The following is a 26,510-nucleotide window of genomic DNA, read 5'->3' on the forward strand; positions in this document are numbered from 1 at the left end:
ATCATTATTTTACTAAAATCTAAATTTATGAAAAGAGCAGGGAGAGAGAGAAACTGAGGAGAAAGAGAAAAGGGAAGGAGAAGAAGAGAAAGAAACGCAAATAATAAAATAATAATAAATGAATATGAATAAAATAATTAATTAATGATGTAAGTGTAGTAATACGTGAAGTTTTCAAATTTTAAGTATGCAGGGCAGCTTGCATATGTACAGTATATTTACACGGAAGGTAAATTCAGCAACCGAGCAAATTTATTTACGTCTATACGTTTGCATTAGAGCGCACGAAACATGCGCTCTTGGCGCAAATGCGGTGAGGATTATATTGTATATACCAATGCTTAATAGGCATCGCTAATAACGATCCTACAACAAACGTATTAGTCGATATCGTATGACAACTAACGGATGACATTGTTATGTAATGATGATTTACCATAATGTAAACATTATCCAAATTAGATCATAATAAATATATCATTTCTGACAGTTGTATAGGATCACATAGAATGCCACATCTTTGTAAGTGCATTTCGACTTTTATAATTATCAGTGTGCATATTATTTCATTGAACGCTTCTACAAAACAAAGTATAATCAAATGTGTAATCTTGTCAGAAAAAAATTGAAAATTATTTATTAAAAATTTTATATTGATCATAAAATTAAAAGGTGTGAGAATCTGTTGTATTCTAAAAGAGACAAATGTTAACATAATAAAGCATAAATTATATTAAATTTTATAAATTATGTATATTGTTTATGACAAATTTTATAAACAATATATATAAATTTATATTATTCGTCATAATAAATACTTAATCAAAATTGATTAGATTGTTTAGCAGAAAATAAAATACTTTGAAAACGTGTATGTTGACATAGGAGTTTCACACGGAGTGCTTTTCGCCTTAAACACTAACGTCAATGTAGTATCGATCGAAATATAGCTGGATAATCAATCTCCATCAACGATTTATCAAAAATCAATTGTTTTTACAGCGTCGACGACTGTTGTACATTAATGCTTTTAGCACTGAACGTTCAGTTCTCTTCCAGTGGCTACCTTGGGCAGAGAACTCAATTTGCAAAATGAAATTCATGGTTGACCGATGATCGTCGCGAGATAGGAGACAATCAATCCACTTGATGCAGCACTACCCCGCGGGGTTAGATCGCTATTGCTGGTGGCTGACCTCCAATTCAGTAGCACGTTGCGCGAATTAGTCCGTGGCGTTTGTTCGCAAAGGTATCATCCAATCATGCGAGTGCATCGTACGCCGCCGTGATATGCGTGGCTAAGCTGCCTATCTAAATCGAGGTTTCTATACCTTTCATTCCCGTTTAATGGATATACTGAACATTATCCAGACCACTTGTCTCTTTGACTTCTATACAGTGTTAAAAGCAGCATAGACTACCTAATGAACAAGCTTTTAAAAAATAAAATGAGAAAACTCGAAAAATTTTTTAGTATGTTATGATTATATTATCTGACATTATTGTAAATTTTCATCGCGACAGAGAAGCATGTAATATAAATGGAAATCTGTTTACTTATTTATTTATTTATTCTATATGCCATATTATGAATTAACTTTTACATGGCATAAAAATATCTGAAATCCAATAGTATAGTAAGTGGTTTATTCTCATATGCCCATGCGGGGTACAGAAAGGACTCCTGCTCCTTTTACATTTATAATGTTATAATATAGATATACTTTACATTGTATTTTATTAGACAGATTAAGGAATACGTGAAAAGTAAAATAATTCAAATCGAATTCTTAAATAAGTTATTTCTTCTTTTGAAAAGAAATATTTCTTTTAAAAGAAATCGCAAATCTTTACTTGAGCCATGCTTGAGTCTGCATGAGAACTAATTTATACGAGAAGAGAATTCAAAATTCTCTCGTGTTAAAGAAATTTAAACTGCACTGCACAGAAAACTCTTTAGAAGGGGGAAGAGATCTAATAATTGCATTTGGCTGCCGTTTTCAACGCACCCTCGGAAATTATACGCCCCGGAACTCTGACGGCGTTTAAATAGCCGGCAGACATGTTCGCGCGCAAAACAATGAGAGACTATAGAGATCGTTTGCGACACACACGTCGACCAACCGGGGATTTACGGTGTTGTGGATGCTTTCCGTGGTCTTTGTTCTAACACGACCAAGACGTTGCAGGCTCCCCGGGCCAGTATTGTAGCAGCGCAGGCGTTGATGCTTGAGAACTTCCGGTGCTAAACATTTATAACATGTTCCTAAATTTGAATATCTTCGCGATTCAAAGTTTATGTTAATTAGACACTTCATCAATCATTTCACTATTTCGAATTTAAGAGATAGAATGGTTATGCTAAAAGAAAAGTTGTTCTATCTACCATATTGAAACATATCATACTTTATTTCTCAATACATGAATAATATTATAAAAACTGACAGTATCAATAAAAAAAATTGCAAGCACTAACATACTTTTATTTTATTAAAAGAATTATCGATGTACTGCAATACTAAACTGCTAAACATTATATCAATAATCTTCAGAACTTTATTCGTTAAAGCTGAAGGAGATGTTTAGCTAGCTTTAGATTTTTTTTAATTACAAGAAATGAATTAGAGATAGGCGATTGAAGAATAAGAAATGTCTGCGGTAGCAAACTACAGCAAACGTAGAAGGTATTGCGTAGAAGGTGCGAGTACAAGTTGTATTGTTTATGTTGCAGGTGTCCTGGATGCGTAAACGGGACATGCATATCCTGAGCGCGGGCATCCTCATGTACACGTCGGATCTGAGGTTCCAGGTGATCCATCCGGACAAGTCGGAGAACTGGACGCTGCAAATCAAGTCGCCGCAACAGCGCGATTCCGGCGTATACGAGTGCCAGGTCAGCACCGAGCCGAAGATGTCGCTCAACTATAGCCTCAACGTGGTTGGTGAGTGCCGTCTGAATTATTCACACACCTGGCCCGGTTACATAAATCGCGGCCTTGGGTTGATTCTGTTCGAAATCTTCTCTCGATGGGAGACGAATGTTACGACCGTTTCTCGATCGGCTGCTGTCTCGGAGAAAAGATTGTTCGCGACACGAGCCGGCGCGGCGGGATCGAACGGGTTAAAGTTTAAACGCTTAAGTGCTCCGTCGTGGGATTATCCTTCCGATGTCGCGTCACGTTCTGAAATCCTTATCGTTTGAGGATTAACGAATTGCAACTTGCCATCGACATTGACATCTAACGATTATGAAAGAACAGAAATTATCACTGTAAAGTATATGTGGCTTATTTGACCAATTCGACCAATTTATAGCCTTTGACATTAGAAATTTAAAAAAGACAGATTATAAAGTGCATTAATATTGATCAATATTTATGCAAACTTAAAGAACGATATTATAAATGTTATAGTATTTATTTTAATATTTTAGATTTGTGCGTTGTATTTGATATGTATTATATAATATAATGCCACGCTGGCATTTATTTACAGAATATTATTTTGCCAGTTTATAACATTTGACATATTTGTAACATTTAATAATATTAGGTACTGCGATGTGATTAATACGATAATGATGATAAATAATACATTACTGACGGTGCTGCAGAAATTTCTCTGCATCTGTATCGTGTATGAAAATTGATCTCGATTCCATCACGAATGCCGATTGCACAATGCAGCCGGCGATGACATGTACAATTACATATTCATGCAGGTACAAGTGTGTCATCAAGTATTATTTTGCATATCTCCTTGTATATGAAGTTTATGCACAGTTACAAAGCAGAGAGAGATGTGATTTTCTGAAAAACAAATAATCTTTTATAATTCCATGTGACACACAAAAGATCAACGTGTTAACTTTAATTAATTAATTAATATTAATATTATTAAATATACTTGCCGGTCATGTTTATATGATCCGCCTTCGCAAACAACGAATAAAAATACAATTTTTTCTGGCTGCAACAAGATACAGTGAGAGCATGCGCGTATTCGTGTCTTCTTTAAAGTTAAAGTCAAGCACGCCGTAAGATTTAGTTAGGCGAAGTCCCTGCGATCGTTTTTTTTACGTTCGTGAATCTTTCAGCAGTTTCTGAGAACATTAGGGAAAACGACAACGATAACGCACGACTTCCGTTTCTTCCGTTTGCGAGCGTCGCCGACCAAATAAAAAGCAACGAGAGTGGGCAAGAGAGAACGAGTTATTTTGCCATCGAAAGTTGGAGCTAAGATACACTATAAACAACGTAACTTTGTGCATGCAATCCGGAAGAATTTTATATTGGCATAACTGCTGCGCTGAAAACTCAACATTTTCGCGTTGCAGTTCGTGATCCGCCTCTCGTAAACTTCAGCCATAATAAACATTCGCCAGCTTTGTCGAAAATCGGCGCGGCTATCGTACCTCGCTTTCCTTCATGAAATTAATTGCGCTTAATTGTGGAGTTTGCCACCTATGACGGCTTTCATTATTCACGTATCTCGCAAATATAATAAATAAATATTCGCGAAAGAACAAAATTATAATATGAATTCGACGCGAAATATGCCAATAGACAAGTCTAATTTTGTATTTTGAATTTCTTGAATTTCTGAAATTCCTGGATTCTAAGATTATTGAGCTCTCATATCTTTAAACTATTGAAATTCTTAGAATTCTTAGGGCGTGAAATTGTTCGAGTCTTAAAATCTTACTGTTAGATTACAAAGTTCTTGATGCCTAACATTTTTTTACTGCAAGATTTTTCAATTCCTATGTAAATTTCACTATCAAGATCTATATAAAATCGTCGTTTTAAAAAAACTTTTTAATTTCTTTCCGAAGATGTAAAACACCGATGAAAAAAAGCAACTAAAACTTACTGAAGGGATAGTAGTATAAAATGGGATAGTAAAAAAAAACAATAATTTATAGATTACGAAAGTGGAGCGGTATTGGCAAATTTTTTTTTGCTTCGCGTTATTTAGATTTGTCATTTCCTCGCGCGATGAGTAAATATAGGTTAAAGACCAGCATAGAATTATTCGCTTCCATTTGCGAATGTAGGACCACAAATGCAACCGTTGATTTTAAACTCCACACGAGGCTAAAGAGAAGAATAAACTGAAGGGCAAGGAATGGAGAATGCGAAGCGCTGGAGAAACGTAAGAGCTCCGGCGTGCTCGATAAGCGGCTTGGAGGAAACACGTCGACGCGAACCAAGTCCTTTTCTACCTCCACCCACCCTTATTCTCCCCTTTTTATGCACTACGAACGCATCGATGCAGGTGCATCTACTCCGTCTGGAGCGTTTATGTCTGGAAACGGGGAGGGAAGGTTGGCACGAAATAAATCGTCTTTCTTTCGCACGTTTTCTCATTCGTAAAATCGTAAAACATGAAGTCGACGGCGAGATCGATTTTACAAATCCATTCCGCAAAAAGCTGGAAACGCGAGAGTCCCTGCTGACTGCAGATCGAAATTTCCCATTGGGGTATGAAGTAAACTTTGGGGATTGGTGGAAGGGGAAGAGGCTGTTTTCTGATAGATGTATAAAGATTGTGGGCTAAGAATCGATAGAAATATCAACAAAAGTAGGGCAGATTGATTGAAAAGTAACATAATAATTTTAATAAAATGATATTTAACAAGAAAAACTATTTTATAACAGCTAAGAGAGTTTGTACAAAATTATTTATAGTGACAAATTGGTTAAAATATAAAAAATATATTAATGATATTTATTAATGATTTTTATTAATATTTGTATGTTATATTAGTTGCAATCGTATTTTTTTTTTGCTTTATTTTTATGATTAACTGAGAAAGACGTTGGAAGTAATTCGTTCAAAATCTCGCGTACGTGATTTTTACATAAAATTGCTGAATATAACAAGAGATTTGACTTAAAATTTTTCATAATTCCCGTTTTTACCTTTCGAGTCGAAATGTGTCCTACAGAGAATAATTCACGTACCAAAATTCGCGAGGATAATAAAATTCTGCCAGCGGGTGGAACTCCAATCTCACTACTCTGGCATATATATTCTTGACTCGGCATTTTTTTGCCGTGTTTTTACCTAGCCGAGCGACGTAATATATAAATACATCCGAATTAACCACTAATGCATTTTTTGCCACTGTACGTTTGTTAAACGTCTCGCCCTGCCCCTGTCAAATAAATCCGAACCCATTTCTCGTATTCTAGTTTCAGATACTAGTTGGCCTTTCGTGAACTCTCACGTGATTGTGTTGGTTTAAAGCCCGAATATTGCACTATTTGTCTCGACAATAAAATTCGGGAGTATACAATGTCATTTTATTATTATTTAATAAACATGATCATTATTTTATTATTAAGCATTTATAATTTGTTGCAAATAGCAGTTTAAAAGACTTACAAAATAAAAACATGCCAGCATCAGCAAACTTATTAGTTAGAAAGTTAGATGCTGCTTAAAATCGAATTCAGAGTTTTAGTTAACTACTATATACTGATAATTTAAGCATTCTACTTGTACATGATGTACATATACATAGAATATAATAATAGTTTACGTAGGAGATATAAGCATCACGTAATATATCCTACATATATATGAAATCATTTATATGAAACATATTAGTTCTATGAATATGTATCATTTAATACTAAATGTGGAACAACATTGTGGTTTAAATTTGTCCTATAGTTCACGATATGGTATAATAGATTCTACGCTGGTTATTCTGCGATGGTAGGTTAATGAATGCGCTTTGGTCGACGTAATCAGTAACGTAATCACAAATCCGACGAGAGAGTGAAAATGATAATTGGCCGGCAAAGATTTGCCAGGCAACAGCAGTGTCAACGACCAAGCCATATATAATGGAGCACGATAAACACTGATGTACCCAATTATTGATGTGGTCTCGATATATTCCGTATTACATTATTACCATTGACGATAAATAAAAATCGATGTCTGTTTAAATCTTTCTTAATAAAGACAATATTTTTTATTTACTATCACATATAATAGTTGATGCAATTAATATATATATGAAAACGTATGTTTCATATGTTATTTTCTCACGTTTTAACAATCGTGATTTTTGTATTGCATTATGTATTATTGTTATATTATGTTATATGTTAAGATCTCATATTAGTGATTCTGGAAGCCTTGTTAATGTGATGTTTCATTCAGAGAAATGGTCATGTCAGCAACGGCACCCTGACACATATCAGTACGGTGGAAGGCATAAAAGTATGAATAAATAAATAGTACAATCTCATGTGGAGATATATCTTTACTCAGGAATGGTATATAAAAGTACAAACAATATGGTTATATACATGTTATGTGGTGTTTTAAACTTTTATATTTGTACTTTGCTTCGAAAGTGACGCAACTCAAACATCGTCATTTTTCTGGAAAAAAAAAAGAAATGGAGAAGAACATTTCTCTCTGTAATAAAATACATTTTTAAAGGCAGTTTATTTTACTTCTTAATGCAAATTTATATATTTAAATCTTGCAAGTCATTTATATGTTAATAGTTTAAAATAAGTTTAAAAAACATTGAATTAAAATTTTAAAATAGTTCTATATTTTTGAATGAAAAGAACAATTACTCGTTAAAACACGAGCTTTAAAGCACAAGAGGAAATAAATTTTTATTATACCTGGTACGCGTTATTGAGTATTATTACGTGGTAAAAAAGAGGGATGCATTGAGAAGTACGTAAAAGGCCATGTTGGCCCAATTTTGATCTTGTAGATTTTACCGCGAAGATTTGCTTTAATCAAACTTTTAATTAAGAGGGGTATAAGTCATTCTTGCCGAGACGAGAATGCCAGACACGGCGCAATCATAAATAAGACCGTGGACAGTCAGTGTTATGGCCACCGCCGTCGCTGGACAGTGATTTTAAATTACGCGAAACTCGCGGAAAATGAAATGTAATTCAATCTTTGTAAGAGCGCTTGGAATTCTCTTGAAGAGAAACGTTTTGGCAAATCTTTAACATATTTCTGTTTAAAACATGTGTACACATGCTTGATATACCCCTTGTGCGTGATTTTATTCCATGCACAATAATATTATATTTATAATGTAATTAAATAAGAATGCTCGCGTAATATCAAATGCTTTATTTCTAATAAAGCAATTTCTAATACAGCAATTTCTTACAATATTTATGTATTTTTGTATAAGCGAGATATTGTAATACGTTTTTTTTCTGATTTATTATTATTAGGAACTTCAATTAGATTTCGATATATGTTGCGTAAAAAGAAGTCTTGTGTACAAAAGGTCTTATATCTATTACGTTATCTTTTAATAGCAAAGTTTTTTCTTTGATTTTTGTTTATTAAATAAAGAAGATGATTATCTCTTTATCACAACTTTCTTATTGTTAACTTGGTGTCTTTATAACTAAGCTAAAATTTTGTCGAAGTAAAATTTGCTTGAGATTAATTGAAGAATATGATTTTGTCTAACATTTTTTTCCTGAAAGTTAGTTTATAAAAATTATTAAACTTTTTATGTTCCAGTATTACTTCAAAGCTATAATAAGTATATTTTCGTTAATAAACAATTGATTTTAAATGTTATTAAAAGATATTGAGTAAAATTTAGATATTCTGAGGTATATCACACTCCCCCGTCCCTCTCTCTCTCTCTCTCTCTCTCTCTCTCTCTCTCTCTCTCTCTCTTTTCTTTGTATATGTAATACACATATAATTTATAAAAATATAAGAGAATTTAGATTTATTTGATACAATTCTGAAGAGAACAATTTTATAAACTTTTGATAAAAAAGATGTGGAACGACTTTTAATCCATGTCCCTTTTTATGGCATCGTTCCAATATATATACAATAAATAAGTGTTCTCCCATGTGTACTTGTAGCTCATACACATTAGTGTTGTTACTAATGTGTTGCTACATGTACTGTTCAATGGTTCTATAAAAACTGGGATATATACTATAAAGCATTCTCGAGAAAATAGTCATACTGGAATAGCCAGGATTTAATTTAGAGAATTCTGACTAGCCATCTAGTTGATGAAAGATTTACTAGACGGTACTAGACAAAAAGAATCACTATCTATCTGTGTTTTCTTGTTTGTATCACGAAAGGAATCACTTGAAATATCACTCATTCTTACTTTGCATATTAATTGTTAAATGCATTTAGATCTCGATATACGTAACATTTCGTTATTTTTTAGTTAGCACAAAAAACTACGAAAAAGATTACAAGACTATTATTTTGTTCGTTAAAAGTCGATATACGTGACTTGACACAGATTTGCATATAATAGCACCCTTGAATTTTCAACTGTTTGGAAAATAGGATCATCGAGATTATTATGAGACTTATACACACACAACACCAAGTTTAAAGGTTCCAAATTCGAGTATTTCTCTCAAGAATTTACAGTCGAATTTTTTTTTAGCAAGGATTTAAATTGATAGACTTGCATTTTTTAAAATATATTTTTCTAATATAACATTTTAACATGAATAATAGTTTATTTACATGATGTATTTAAGTGAAGTTTTATTTACCAAAGTCTTTTAAGATTTGATCTTAAAAATAGCTCAGCAATTATACATCGATTTAAATTTTTGTTGATGAAAATGAAATACAAACATATAGGCTAACGTTTTCAGAATCTTTTTTGCAATACTCCAAATATGGTCAATATAAGGTCTCATTTGTATCGTGAAACATTTTAATAACGAATTTCGAAACTCAGAATTAATTTTTCCTTAATTAAATTTGATTGAACGCTTATTTATCAGAACTGTTTAGTTACTCCATAATTCAATCTTTGCAAGAACGCTTAAAATTGATCTTGTTTTTTACATCACAAATTAAATTTTTAAAGGTAATTATAACATTTATTAAACATAAATTTCGCTATGCATCATATTTTATTAGTTTATATATTATTAGCTTCTGTAACACTTAATCTGCCTAAAGCTTTCGGGACTTGATGTAGAATTATTTTATGAAGATATTTTGAGTTATATATTTGCCAAAAAACACAACTGTAAGTTCAAGTATCGCCAAATTATTTGAATATATATACATATATTCAAAAACGCACATACACAGTCTCTATAATATTCAGAAGAGAGACGTGCAGAAATAATTACTCTGTGATGTTTTCATTATCGTTGCAATATTCTCACGCCATTGCATCCTTCACTTCCCTGCGCTCGCTCCTTTGCGCGTAATAACCGCGTGTTTCGGAGGCAGGCTTTTGCGTTTACGTAAGCCAAAATATTTCATCTTACGCGAGACGGGAGGGGGGGGAACCTTTATGTCAAGACGCAAGGGCGTCCCGCGTTGTGAAAGGAGTTCACGGGAATCCACGGAATAATTCGTGCAAAACTTTGGGAGTGGTAACTTTGATGAAAACTTTGCAGAAAGCTTCGAAAATTCGAAATAGAATACGTATATAGAATAAAGTCATATATCGTGAAATTTTTATTCAATATTCAATGATTATGTTCTCTGCAACATAAACTACTATAGATAATATTAGGATGATCGTCAATGCTATATTAATATAATAATTTATTACACTAACAAAAAGTTTTGATAAATTACACGCACACACACGCAGACGCACGCATGCGCGATGGTTGACTCCAGAGTTTAATTGGCTACGCATGTGTGTATCATATATGCATATATATTGATATTCATGAATTAAATGATATGCTTTGAATGTCGATTTAATTGCGTAATCTTCTAATTATTTATAATTTTCAACTGCAGAAATTTCCTGATTTACCAAGCTTACTTTTATGATGACGTGGATGTAAATAGCTTCCAAAATTAATTAAATTGCAACGTCATATTCGTTTTGAAACATGTATAGACATCGAAATGCGGTGATATCGCAATGGAATAATATTTGTTTATTTGACGTTAAGCCGCGCAGGTAAAATTGTGGTCATTCTTCGTTTGTAATAATATATGCCACGTCCGACATAAAACGATGAGCGAAATGACAGAAGACAGAAAATAATATTAAGCGGCGTCAGAACAATGGCCGTTATTATTCGTGCAATTAAGTCTCATTGTCACGATTGGTCACACTTGGCTACAATATGGGAGCGAATGACACGCGTTAACGCACTGACGGCTTAATTGGTTTCTCCCTCCTTCGTACTGCAGCCCGTCCTTGGTGCAGCCAGGCATCCACAAATCAATTGCGAAATTCGTGGCCATCAATACGAAGCAATACGATCCTTCAAAATCGGTGTAGATATGGATATCTATGTCAGATCGAATCACTCTTTTACGGTTTTTTTCCCGTACAACTTTCGAGCTCCAAAATTGTGTACGAGTACCATCATTCGACAGGAGGTTCGATTTAAATCCGACGTTCGTCATACGATCAAACTTTCCCAATAAAAACGGAATAAAATGCAACATAATTTTTTATCAATTATTTTATTTAATAAATTACAAAAATGTTGAGATGTAATGCAACATTAACTTTGAATGTTTAATTAAAAACATGCGTTTTTACTAATTGATTATTTACTGAATATTATAAGGATACACTTTAATTAAAGCGCAGTAATTGGCATCATCGCGTATCATGTGTAATATGTTTCAAATGTCAATCAAACACTTCTACTTGTAAGGTACAATATCAGTCAGGCAAATTGTCACTTTGATAAATTTTAGAGATTTACTTTGTTGTTTCAATTTATTTATTCTCTGCCTGTAACTTTTTGCGAGGAAAATATTGCTTTAATTTATCATAGAATTCACAGCCATAAGCTAGTGGCTTCCCATATAGGGTTTCATTAATATTTTGACTTGCAATACGCATGAAAAAATAAAATCAATTTTGTAAGCATTTATGCATGTAATTTTTTATCAAATTTTGTAGTATTACAACCCATCGTAGACGATTTATAATTATATCAGATTATAGAATTCTACTTGTGTTATATGTGTTTATTTTTTTTTTTTTTTTTTAATATATTGTAATGTATGTGTGTATTCTAATTTTTCAAAATAATTTTTATATTACAATAAAATTAAATAAAATTCTATTCTCAATTCTGATACGAATTATATGTCGTCTGAAGTAGGTTTACAAGTGTTAAAAATCTATATATTTTAGATGTTTCTGTATAGTTGACGCATGACATTCTTGTTTCGAACCTCCTGAATTTCTGTCATCATGCGACGTACGATCAGGACGCGATACAGTTTCCAGGAACCAGGATGCGAGTATTTGTCACTCTTACGGCAATTATGGTCCCTCCCAGGATCGTTTATCTCGTTATGATAGTTAGATTATCTCCGTCCAGCCACAAGATACATGTGCAGATCTATAAGCGGCGATATCTCTCCGCATCCAAAGCGACCCATTTCAGTCCCCTTTCCTCGCAAATTCGTCTCGCTGGGATTCGGGTGAACCAACATAGCCAGGACTGGCTCAACCATTGTGCTAAATGGACCATATCATCTAGAAGCGAACCTTTTAGAACACCAGGTGCCTTTTATATGATATTTCCCGCATTACGTATCTTACCCCAGAGAGCTTGTCTTACCAAAATTTTTATAGGTATACTAACTTATAATGAAATAATATTTTATATATCAACTTATTACATGAATGAAATTTTGTTTTATTTATTTTTGAGCTAATTAATTTTGGAAAACTGTTTAATCATACGTATCTATATTTATATGACTCTTAATAATTTTCAACTTATGTAATTGCTAACTTTGCAATGTCTTTTTCTGTTTGTAACTGTTCTGGAAATTAAACCTTTCACCGTCATAAACGTTAGAATATAGCGCGCGAAAATGCAAAGTATAATAGCCATATACTTATGCGAAAAGATACAGCGTCGAAGCGTTAATCGCGAATAATAGCAAATCTTTCCCACTCGAATTAGTAGCATACGATTCCGCGAACTGCATTTTGCAAGTCATCAACGGCCGTGTTCGAGTTTGCGAGTCATTACGAATCTTTGACGATCGCAGTCGCAGTCGCACAATGCCCCGAGATGATTTCCTTCCAGTTCTGAATCGCTCAATTTAGTCGGCAGCCGCGACGCTTTAAGTTTCCAGAAACTCCCTAATTTACGCCGGCGTATTTATCTGCCGTTGCAATTAAGAGAGTTGCAATTGCACTTCGCCGATCCCGATCGCCTGTGTGCCAGTGCAGCGAAATTAAACGCCGCGCCGTCTCTTAAGTTGCGCCTGTTGCGACGATATTTGTGTGCGCCGTATTATAGTATTCTACTTTAAGTTTACCTCGGATGACCCAACTTTTCGCGAGGTTGCCCTAGAATACCCGGCAACGAACCACAAGGATTGGATAATGGCTAATTATTTCACGGGTGGCTTGTGACAGATGATATCGTGGGAAACGGGAGCTTCTGCCCAACGTTGTTCTTAAACACTTGTAATTAAAGTGGCCTTGATTAGACGCAGATCTATCGGTATCTTATTAAGCGCTCGAGTTTAGTGGAAATTAACGAGTCCTTTCGCGACCCATGTATAATGAGAGAGGTATATACAAGTATTCACCGCAACCTAATGGATATACATCTTTAAACTAAAATTCGTCTTACATAAATAAATCTGCTATAGTGACTTTACAATTTTACATCGTTGAGCAGAAATACAATCGATCATTATTCAATGTCTTATACGTTATTGCTAATTATAAACCATCTAAATATAGAATATAAAATATAGAATGCGACTTTTCCGGAAAACCATTTTTCCAAATCGGTTTATTCTGTTGTGAAACATATCAATTGTTTTTCCATTTGTATTATTAATTAGTGCTAAACCGCTTTAATTTCTTCTATACCTTTGCAAATTATTTCCAAACTTTTACAAGTTTATTTTTAAAATGATAGAAATATTTGTTTGGAATATATAATCACCAGTATTTTGATGTAAGTAAGGGATAAGAGTAAGGAATTTGAACTGCTCTTTTATGTTGTGAATAACTTGCACGTTTAATCGCATGCAGTAAACACACGTGTACCCTATTCGTGGTCCATGGACTATTATTATCGCATCGGGTAGATTAGGTTTAACTCGTAGCAATCCCGTCGAATTTGCTATAAAATTACGTACTCGAATAAACGTTTGTCGCTGTGAGCGTCCATGTTAAACTTCGTTTGACTTCAATGTGGAGTATAGGTATACATTGCGGTATATATTTCATAGAGACAGCCTGATCATTGAGTACATATTAAATCGTGCAGTCGAAATAAAACGGACGATAGAGATATCTCGAATCGATTTCTCGTCGTGATAAACCGTGGCCTTGCTAAACTTGCAAATTTATTGACGAAGACAATGAATTAATAAAGCAACGAAGTTGACGCGACAAATAGATTTCATTTTGAGAGATTATATCGAAAGCCAGTAAATTTCTCAATAGGCTTTTCCAAGGGTATAAAGGTGAACATCAGGTTAAACTGCAATAACCTCGTATATACAATAGCTCCATGTAAAGTAAGAAAGCGGTGAAGCACAAAGTAGCTTAAATTTAGCTACCTTATATAGACGGAACCACCATCTTTCCGGTCTACGGCATTTTCTTTACTCAATTTATAGTAACATTCTTTACAGAAATATTCAAATACTTAAAAAAGACAGAAGTTTTATTCCATTTTTATTTATGATAATGTTCAATCTTGTCATCATTTTTAATTATCCGTTATCTGCAAACGTGCGTATAAATCCCGATGTACACAGCCCGAAACTGTTGAAGAAAAATAGAGGCACATCTTTTACCAGCATCATCCGAGTAATCCGAGCGGATTAAGCACGCTTGTCGGAACATGGGGAAACAATACGAGCGATAGAGCGCAAAATACAAAGGAAGCCTGCTCGACTGACGACGATTCCGAATGAAATCGCTCTACACGTACATAAACCGCGCGATCTCGTCGAGTTTGTACGATCGATGCAGCCATTATCGATTCATTAGCACTCGGTTGAATAACCGTTACAAATAAACCTGCTTGCGGTACGTAGTAATCTTACGTGTTCTTCCTCCCCCTCCCCTTCCGAGAAAAAGAAAAAGAGAAAGGCTGTCCATTTGATAAAGTGCTATCCGCCTCTCTCTCCGCCTGGTAACGGTTCACTGCTTTCTCCAGTTTTCCAATAATTGGGAAGAATTTCTTCGACGACCGATTTACATTAATATCATGACTATATCATATTTTTCTGTCATGTTTCATTTTTATTGCCATTACTGGCAGCATAACATTCTGAGAATTTATATCGTCGATTTGATGAGTTTCGACGATGGAAATCATCCAAAAGTTGAGGAAGACGCAGGCACACCAATATATAAAGTTTTATATGCTAGATTGTAATAAGCAGTCCGCGTATTAAACTTTACTGTTTCAAATGTCGTAATTAAACGTCATCGTGCTGTTCATGAATTGCAGAGCACTTTCGCGATTTTCTCCCTGTATTCCTGTAATACGTTTCAATTTCCGAGAGAATCGTTGCACATTCGGAATTCATCTTTCGATTCGAAGTCGACTTTGCATTGATCCGCACTTTTATAATCCTCTTGATCAAAGTTTAGCTTGGATTCAATGAATCCAACATTTACGATCAAAAAGCATATAAGAAGCATTTGAATAAACTGCAGTTACAAAAATCTATAAGTACGCGAAGTAGGCAGTTTAGTTACATTATCTTGAAACTGCTCCAAAAATTCCAATTCTACTTGCCGCATTCGTTTCTACGAAACTCAAGACAATTTTCGTGTTACACTTTTCCGAATTTAAACGAAGTAGGTTTAGTGGGCCATTCGCTGGCTAAAAGTTGCTTGAAGAATCACTAAAGACGCCAAGCGCCTTTTAAAGGAGGAGGTAAAGTAACCATTATTTAAGCGCTTCCCAACCAAATTATTTTCTTTAAGTACGCAATAAAGAGAAACGACACTTTTAGGTAGTCGATAAAAAGGAAAATCTATTTCACGGTCCTTTTTATATTTTTTTAAATGGCACTAATTTTATCTCTAAACATTAAATAATGAGAACCACGTTAAAAACAAAAGATTGTCAAGATATTAATAGTTTTTCAATAATATTTGATTACAGTTATATTACAGTTTTAATATATTTATATTGTAGTAATTAAGAACAAGTTCAATAAATTGCAGAATGGACCAAATTTTGAAGCTTTTAGCAATAATTATAATTATTATTATTATTATTATAAGTATACTTAAAAATTAATAATGCAATAGACATGCGTTACACAATATACTTTTATGTGAGCAATTCTTTCAGTAATGGCATCATTGGAGTAAATTAAGAATTAATTATTTTTTAAAACATTTTTTTGTATATGTGCATATATATTTAATTCATTTTGTTCCATGTTTGATGAAAAATCGTTCATAATCCAGGTTGTGCAATATATTTTCGAAAAAATAAAATTTTGGAGATTTACATTTTCCTTGTTAAACCTACTTCTTAAATATAAAAATATTAAGCAATTTCAGTACAATTTTAGGAATATTATTTTTTATAGTTTAAATATAGAAAGATCTTATATCTTTAAAAAATTTAATTAAAGCTTAATTATATATTGCGAAACACGTTACTTTAGAACAAGCAACTTGTAGAAAGGTTAACATATTTTTACGAATTGTAAATTGAATTTATTTGCAAATTTTTATAACTTGTAATTTTTTAGAAAAATGCAATTATATAGCTTGTCTGCATAGACGTGCATCTGGACATGTAGCCGAACGAGAATTTATATGTAATGTAAAGAATGCATCGCGTATACATCAAAAGTCAAATGCTTTGAATTTCAGACGAAACTTGCATCTAGCCGCGCAATCAGATGCAGCTACGATGTATAATCTATGTAAATAGTTTTACCTTTTGTGTGTATACGTGTGAGTGCTATTGAATTTACTTTTGAGTCACGTGGTACGTACTGCAAACAATTGGTCCCATCGAAAAATTACATATTATGCGCGACAGAAAGTGACACCAAAATGATAAAATTAAATACTTTAATGTACGGATATCACGCAAAAGTCGTTTATCATTCGTACGCTTTAACGCATTCGTGGTAAAGTGAAATCTCTCTCATCGGTGCGTGGCTATTGTAATGCGTGACATTTAATAGTAATGAAATACATGACACGTTTGTTTGCACGTTTTATACGATTTTCATCGCGTTTTGCACCTTTTATAGTAGATTTAGCAACACTTTTAACACAGTATGTCGCAATATCTATCTAATATTCTCGAATAGGTAAAATCTTTATGTAATCGTGAAATTATCAATTTTTTTTTTTGTAACTTGATGAAAAGCTCAGATTAAGTTAAGATTATGATATGCACTTGTTGATCTCTCTCTCTCTACCCCCCTCTCTCCCTCTTTTCCCTCCTCCCTTGCGCTTCCTCTCCCTCTCCCTTTTCCTCTCTTTCTTCCTATCATAAATGTTACAGAATTTGTTAAAACACGATTTAGAAAGTGCAACATTAATAGATTGAACTCGAACTTAAATTGAACCATCGTGAAACTTTAAAATGTTAAATTGTATAATAATCGATTAGAACTGAAATAGGTCACGAATCACATATAAATAAAACTAAAATGAGACTCGAGTAAAGTTTAAATTTACATTTTGTTTCTAAGCAAGAATAATTAACCAACTCCAAAAGTAGATTTGAATATGTTTAAATTTGCAAAATATATTTGAACTAATCTAAATGAGTGGTGCATTGTATATATAAAAACTTAATGGGTTATCATTTATTAATTTTTCAAAAGTCAGATAAATGAACATATGTATATAGTAATCAAATTGACAATTTTAATACATAATCTTTTCTGTTTCGATCATCAGAAGTAGCGGTAATGAATGAAATTTTGTTGATGACGCGCACTGATACGTGTGTTCATTAAAAAGGAAAGATTGCAGCTGTCAAACGCGATCGGCGATGAAGAAGAAACGAAACAAACGGGAACGGTCGACGGTAACGAACCGTCAGCGTGCGCCTGCCGCCAACGGCATGCGAATTAATCCGATTGCAACGGTCGCTGTCCGATTATTTCCGGTAATCCCAAATACGTGTGTAATGAACCACGTCGCTCGAGTTTGCACGCTCCAGCGTTAACGAAGGACGCTCCGCGCGTCCCAGCTGCAACCCGCGAACTTCGCTAATTTTGAAGGCTTACGCAAGTGCATCGCGCCACATGTGACTCGAGTCACGCACGATGCTGGAAGACGGACGAGGAATAACTAATTAATTCGAATGAGCATTCGCGTTACAAATGTTGCTGCCAGATCAAGGTTTATTTCCTTCCTTAGATCACGATCGTGTAAAGAGTATATATGTATATCTGTTTGTCCTTTTAAAAATTTAATGTTGCCAATAACAGGTTTTGATAATAGTCCAGTAAAATATTAAATTATTGTTAAATTGTAATAGCATTTCTATTTTCATACGGACACAATAAAATGAGTTTTCGTGTTGCAATTATATCACAATGGCCATTTCGAATGTTTGAAAGGAAATGTAAATTGCTCTTTGTACAGTAACGTCGAGGATAATTATGTTATTATTATGGAATTATGTTCTTGTCGAGATGAGAGAGATTTTGCTCCATAGGTTAGTAATTTATTGGTGAAATATGGTCACATCAGGTCGCGACGATAAACGGATTCATATGTGTGTCAAAATATATCGTTGAATGAACGCTGCCATAATGAATACGGACTGGTTGCATTATAATAAACGTCAAATTACATTCGCTTCAGGAGCAAATACTTCTGGATGTAATTATCGCGTTAAAGTTACGGGCGAGACATTCGTGCGTAATGTAGGAAATAGCATAAGTTATAAAGGAGCAAGTTTATTCGGGCGCATTATTTAACTACGATCAATTATAACATTATACCAAATATCATTTACAAATCCCTGGTTAAACGAACGTTTATCCAAATTAATATTGATTATCTTGCATTTAAGCGATTATATTCGTATACATTTGCAAACAACAATTAATTTGTACATTTGCAAATAAAAATTTAAACATAATTATCTCCAAATGATAGTATATACTAATTTTTAATCTTTTTTTTACTTTTAAGTAATTTTAATTTAAAAAGTTCTATGTTATTGAAGTATTTTATTCCTAATTTTTATTCTTTGATCAAAATTGCTACTTATTATTATTATGTTGTTACAATTTGTCAGTAACACATTTCCTTATTTCACGAAAACTGGACAATGGCAAGACAGAAAATACAGTAGGGATATATTCTGGACAGACAAAATATTCCACTTGCTGGATAACCGTGTATGTACAGTGAGTGAATGATCGCAGGATATTTGCAATATTATATGAATATAGAAATCGGGTAGATTTCTGCGGGGAAAGGCACTCCTGCGCAGATTATATTGTGAAACATCAGGATCTCAATATTATTTCTGCTGCAATAGTGTTAGCGCTGTCGATTGAGTCAATCACATTTTTAAAAATATTATACGCGGAAAGTATCCAATCTGATAGGATAAAAATGATTCCATAAGTACTAAATGTAAACTCATAATTATTATATGTCGCGAAACCATTTCGTAAAATGTCGTAAAATATCATCTCGATAAAAATATGCAGTAAAATTATATGACTTTAATGGACAAAGAAAAAGATAAGGATAAAGATTTAATTTTATTGATTTATTAAATTTAATTTGCGAGTAGATCATTTTATTAAATATAATCTTCGTCTTGTAAATGATCTTCTCGCAAGACGTAAAAATTTGATAGACAGAGGAAGGAAAAGAGAGAAGAAATGAATAGAAATGAATTAATTTATATTAATATTTCTTTGACCAAAGTAATGTAAATTTTATTCTTGAACTAAACGCTAGAGTTAATATGCAGTAATAGTCCATTCATCGACATTAATTTGCAATGTAAGAAACATAATATTCGATTTACATGCACATTTATTTAAATATTTCGACAGCGCGCGACGCTCTTCTTACGCATATAGCGCGCCGTTACATATAAGTTCGCTGTGTTGCCACTCATGCACAATCTCGAACGCAGTAGAAAGTGTCGTAAGTTTTGTCTTTTGTTTTATTGATCGAGACATGAACATTTCTTATAAGTAACAAATAACGTAAAACTGCGTGATGTAGCAATTGTTTATTAATAAGTATTTTAGAGTGCACGAAATACTGTATATTCAGTATCAAGATATATTTTGTAAGAATGTAAAGTATTAAATATTTTGTTTTGGTTGACACGCGATACTCGGCGTTTGTTTTTACGCAGCTTACGGCGCGCCATACACAAGATCGCTTTGTGTTTGTGCGCAGCGCGGCGCGAGACGAACTACTCTGCATCGTATTACTCTTCGAAACATTGTTATTACAAGCAATAGAAGACGCGATTGTTTTATGAACAATTAACGATTAACAGTCGATACTTTATTATTATCAACTCCCGTAATCAACGACTCGTGAACATGTCGTAGTGATTATATACTTATTTAAGCAAGTATATCTTTGGGTGGTTTATTCAAAATAGAGATCGAAAAGATAAGAGACAGAAATTGTAAATAATTATACTGTTGTAATATTTAAGACGATAATCGTTGTTTTAATACACGAATTCATATATATTTTACATTATATTTACAAGATCTTTCTATAAATTCAGATACAATTTGCCTGTCATTTTTTTCGTATCAAATGCAGAACAAATACACGCCGGAGCACGAATGATATATGTAAGGGAAAATGATATATCGGCGATTTATTAATAATAAATAGACGCTATTAGCATTGGAAGTGCCGCATAAAGTATCGTGCGATCGTAATTAATCGTATTTTCGTGAGTGAGTGTTGTACAGAAAAGGAACCTGGGAGGAGGAGAAGGAGGTTTGGGAGGCATTAGACAACGGCGGAAAAATCGAGAGCAATTGTGAGCAATTTATTATTTTATTTAATATGAAACTCTAATTATTTTTAATCATTACGAAATTAAATAACAAATGACAGATCGGTATATCCAAACGCAATTACGTAGATGCGTGATTTTTACGCAATACAATATACATACATATGCTATACTTTATATTAATATATTTAACTAAATATATGTATATAATTATAAAAAGAAAAGAAAATACGAATTATTTATACACACAAGTATGTTAAAAATTTTTATTTTTTTTTATATTGCACACACTTGGCACTATGGAATGTTTGAAAATTTCTCATTGCAGTGAAAATATGTACCATCTGTATATAGTATTACAAATCGATAGCGTGATAACATCATCAAATATTTTATTAAAAAGAAAATATGTGAATGAGAAAAAGAGGGAGAGACAGACAGATATTTAAAGTGCAATTTATTGATTTGGGAAAAGTTTAAATTAATAATTGCGACAACTTTTTATATTAACAAAATATGTTTTGCTGAAACAAATCTTAATATATTAAACATAAAATATAATTTATAATAATAATAGAATTTATATGTTTAGCTCATATTTGTGTCACGAAACGGAATATCAAATATATGTGATTGTTTAATTTAAAAATGTATTTGTGTGCAGATCATACTTAATGTAATACAAATTGAATAATTAAACATTCAATGCGCGGCGTGCAAATATGAATTGGTGTTTTCATCATAATAGACAGAAATTTAAATATAAATAACAAACAGATTACTGTTTCTATATTGCCAACCTATCCTCCTTTCTAAACAAAGGCATGTTAAGTCGATACTCGAATATCTCGGTTTTTTGTTGCCGCTTTTCCGCGATGCCAATTGGTTCTCTCGCTGCGCTTACTTCATTTGCAGCTGTCATCGTATATTTTGACAGTTGTGTGTATCAAGAAGTTAATAGTGTAATAGTAATTGCATAATGTTAAAGCTAAATAGCGCGCGCGAAGCGCGCGTCTGTGGTGTCTAGTATCTTAAAATATCGCTTTCATGAAACATTTTGGAGATAGTAAATGATATACGCATCATCTCTCTTATAAGTTTATTTTATATATATATATATATATATATATATATATATATATATTAATTAATATAAACTTCTCTTTCTCTCTCTCTCCCTCCCTCCCTCTCACTGATAATAATTTCTAATTATTATACCTTTAATGTCATCTCGAAAAAGAATTAATACATTACTTGAGAGCAAGAATCAATTTATTACTCGAAAAGAAAAGTTATACATTTTGAATACCCGAATATAGTGCCAGTGATGCATCAGTGCTATCAGTAGATACGCGAAAGAGGAATATTTTTATTCAATTTTATAATTATTTTTTATCATGTGTGTGTGTATTCTAGAAACTTATCCTACGATTATTGTTATAGCATCTCTCAAAATCTAAAGACACATATGTTTTATCTTAACTTCATTTCTACTACTTGTGAGCCATATGGTATAGTTGTTCGTTTGCCCTCGCCGTTATCGCAATTCGGTTTGTTCCGCCAACCGCAAACTTCATTTACCCGCTCGAGGAATCGCGAATCTTTTACGACACTTCAGAGGGTGTCGCCGCGAATCGAAGCTAGACGCATTGGGCGGAAAATCATGCTTACGAGCTCTCTCGGAAATATCGCATTGCTGCGTAGTCGAGACAGGGCAATTCTATTCGAAGAAATCGGCAATTCGAATCGCTGCCACATTTTTCTCAGGGAATACGAAGCTCCCTGCGAACTCATGACTCGCGCTTTTTGCAAGTTGAGGAAAAGTCGGAAAGGGTTTTCCTCTTGATCATCAGGAAGCTCTTGCAGCCTCGATGTTTTTAAACGAAAAGTCGCGAAAGGCAGCAAAGGACATCGAGTAATTTTTTTTTATCAAGTCAGAAGAGAGCTTAGTTCTTCCAGCTTACCGAGAGTTCTGATTGAATTCTGTTCTATCGGATTAAATTGACATCGTTTTACTTTATAGATTTTACTAAATTAAATAAACTCGATCTCAAATCTAGATATATCTTTACGAAAATATTAAAATAAAACAAAACAATTTAATAATAATGCTATTTAGTAATATTAAAATTAATGTTTCCTTAATTTATATAATTAACATATCGTTGAACGTAGGTTTCGTGAAATTAATAAAATTGAGAAATTGAGGAAAATAGAATTCTATTGCGATAAGCGACATTTCTATAATCATAATCACTTCTAAATAGAAAATAGTTCTGCTGACATGCATCTTCAAAATAAATTGATATAATACTTAAATATTCTACAAGATTCTAATCAGCTCAAAGCTGAAAACGCATATAGTTATTTATATTAAATTATGAAAAAGTTTAAAAGCATAATAAAATTAAAATGTGCATAAAAACCGTATAAGTATCGTAAAATCATGATAGCCAAGAATTGCAAAATTATTAAGCTTCAAAAAGTTTCTATATGAAATTAAGCATATAAATTTTAAATTATTATGAACGAAATTACTCATTTTCATATATTTTCTTTCGGAAGTGAAAGTATATTGTTACAGTTAATTCGAGTGGAAAAGTTGTCGGTTGTCTTATGCTTTGTCTCTTCAACTCTCTGACAGTTCTGGCGTATCTTGAGATGACCTGTCAGCCATGTGATATTTGCGCCATCTTGTCCAACAAATAAATAATAAAAGTTCCGCAACTTGATTTCATGGAGACGTCGAGACTTTCCTTCGCTTACACTTTATTTTAAACGCTCGACCTGTTTACGTTTTCCACCCTCTTTTTCTTTATCGCTTCTTCTACTTTTTAGGTCAATGCTTTTTATAACCTAGTTGCCTTGCAAAAGCGACGATGCTTAATCTGCGTTTATATGCTGAAAGAGAAAAATCCAATGAGTAATACTTTGAATATGATTAAATACCAAATGTTTTTAAATCCAAGGATTATGTGGATTTATATATGTAAATAGAAAGCATACCATGCCATTTCTGATATATACATAATTATTTTTAATTAACTTTACAATAATCTTTGTATGGAATAGTCGATAAAATTCAGAAGCGCATTTCTTATACCAGAAAGATGAAGTAGAAGAATTTTTGTACGAAAATGCAAATCCAGAACTATTTCCCACACGTGTGATTATATTATGGAAATGTCGCTTTTATCATAATTCATATCAGAATATTTCTGATTTTCTCTAATATCGGCCTCTCGCTTTCATCGATTTATGAAACATCTGTGCACAACACATCAATTTCTTTACTTGGTTAAGTTTCTAGGAGAAAATATATTTTGCAACGTTCGTATGCACGCCACGACGCAACGTCGCGTGAACACACCTAATACAAATCAGCGTCGCATTTGCAGTTTCCCCTTGAAAATTTAATAGAGCTTGTGCCACTTCTAACACGGTCGCTTAAACGTAGCTAGTTCACCAGCTCGAACAGACGTTGACGTCTCGTCGCTTCGCCAAGTCGAACAGAACGTCGTATTACGTCCCGCTTTCGAATGAAGTTTCGTTTCTCAGCTCTGTGGTTTTGCTGTCCCGTGTCACGCTACCCCACTCATTCCTTTACGGCTACGGTAAAATCTCGCGAGAAAAGTTTCACCGACGTGTTACAAATATTTTCCACCCGTCCACAGAGTGCCCCGAGATATCGGCGATATGCACCAACTCAATTGAAAAAAAATGTCACGGTATTACTTTCTACTTCCAATTTTTATTCTTAAATCTTTATCACTATTTTGACAGAAATAACTTTTTGTAAAGTTGCAATTAATTTACATTGTGTATTCACACACACTGAACAAAACTAACGAATGGTACTATTTTATGTCGGAACTATAACGTGATTAGGTACGTTGCGAAGCTAGACCGATATAAAATTATACTGAAAATTATTTTTGAAAGTGTTGTATTTTGTGTGTATATATATATATATATATATGTATATGTATATTATATATAACTTAAATAGAATTTTTTATACTTTTATAAGAATAAGAATTGAGATTAAATTCTGTGTAGAAAAGAATTTTTTCAAACTTTTTTTTAAAGAAAGACAAATGTTATTGAAATATGAAGATTATATTTGAAAATTTTATTAAAACAGAGTCGTTGTATTAATTTGCATTTGTATCTAGTTTAAATTTATTAGGTTTTAAATTTTGACTTACAGTACTTTCAAAATAATCAGCTTACAAAAAATGCCACCGTGCACTCGACACTGCAAAAAAGAACAGGAAGGACAAGCTAAACTTTTTTCCTATCAGCTTTCGCCTCTGCGTTTTTCGTAAAAAGCTCCGAAAAAAGCTACTACAGCGCTGCCATGTTAAACGTAATTTAGTTATTTACATCACGTGAAAGGCGATCCCTACAAAATGATTAGATCACGTTCGAACGCATAAAAATTGCATGGTCAGAGACGCAAGCTTTCATATGAATTAGAACGATGTATAAATTTTAACTCCATAGATTATATAACGGTTCCACGTTGCCATTTCAGCGGTCTCGATTGATGTCGTTAAATCCCGGTATCGGCTCTCGTTTTTTGTTTGAGCGTAACGTTTTGATCAAACGTGCAACTGAAACGGGCTCAACGTGCGCTAAATTCATCGTCATGTCCCGGTATTATTTATTTCTAAATGGATTATACCAAAAATTCATATAGCCCTCCAAACTACAATAAATAGATATATATTTATATATAGATATACATATATGTATATGATTTTTTTAAAACAATAATAACGCTGTAAAACTTCAAAGTGCATTTAAAAGTATATATATATTAATAAATGAAAAATATTTATTTATTATGGGATTATTGACACAGTATTCTTATTATATTAAAAAAATGTATAAAATTTATATATTTAAATAATATATAGCTGCAAAATTTATTAGATATATAAAAGCTAATAAATAGAATCACACAGTCGCATAAATAAGTCCTGTAAAATTATTCAAAATACAAAATTTTAATAATAATCACTTATTGACGTAAACGTGCAAAAATGGCAAATTTATGTAAATGCTCGTCTTGGCTAATGCCGAGATTAGCGATTAACGATTAGCGCGATTCGATACGTCACTTCTGATACCGTCGAGCTGTCGTGAAATTAAGGTCAAATTTCTATCTCTCAGAAACGCGTGCTTACACGGAATTCTCATAAGCTAACGGACATGACTTACAAAGTTAGCGCGTCTTCTGAAGTCTGCAGCACGCGATTCTTGGGGATGCTCGTCGCGGAGTTCACGCGTGAATAATTCAACAGGAATGGAGAGATAAAGTATGGCGCGCGGGTGCGCTCTATATTGCATTAGGGAAGCTCCTTTATCTTTATCCTCCATTCTGAAATCAACCGACAGCGGCAGTCGGCGCGGCGCTATCTCACAACAAACAAACCTCGCCGCGATAAAATTGCATTTTGCCACGGAAGGAAGACTCTCGGTGTCACACTATAGTGAAATTGACGTCACGCCGTGGTAGGTGCTAATACATCATACGATATATTCTTTTGC

General features: G+C 33.2%; 1 protein-coding gene across 1 annotated transcript in view; it reads left to right on the forward strand.

Annotated features, from left to right (window-relative positions):
* Positions 1-26,510, forward strand: part of LOC112457380 (zwei Ig domain protein zig-8) — a 330,320-nt gene that overhangs the window by 168,852 nt on the left and 134,958 nt on the right. The window contains exon 3 of the mRNA XM_025020393.1: positions 2,732-2,942. Coding sequence (XP_024876161.1) covers positions 2,732-2,942 — 211 coding nt within the window. The remainder of the gene's footprint in view (positions 1-2,731; positions 2,943-26,510) is intronic.

Source organism: Temnothorax curvispinosus, unplaced genomic scaffold (assembly GCF_003070985.1).
Source record: "Temnothorax curvispinosus isolate PA1 unplaced genomic scaffold, ASM307098v1 QBEX01007734.1, whole genome shotgun sequence".
Taxonomy (NCBI): domain Eukaryota; kingdom Metazoa; phylum Arthropoda; class Insecta; order Hymenoptera; family Formicidae; genus Temnothorax; species Temnothorax curvispinosus.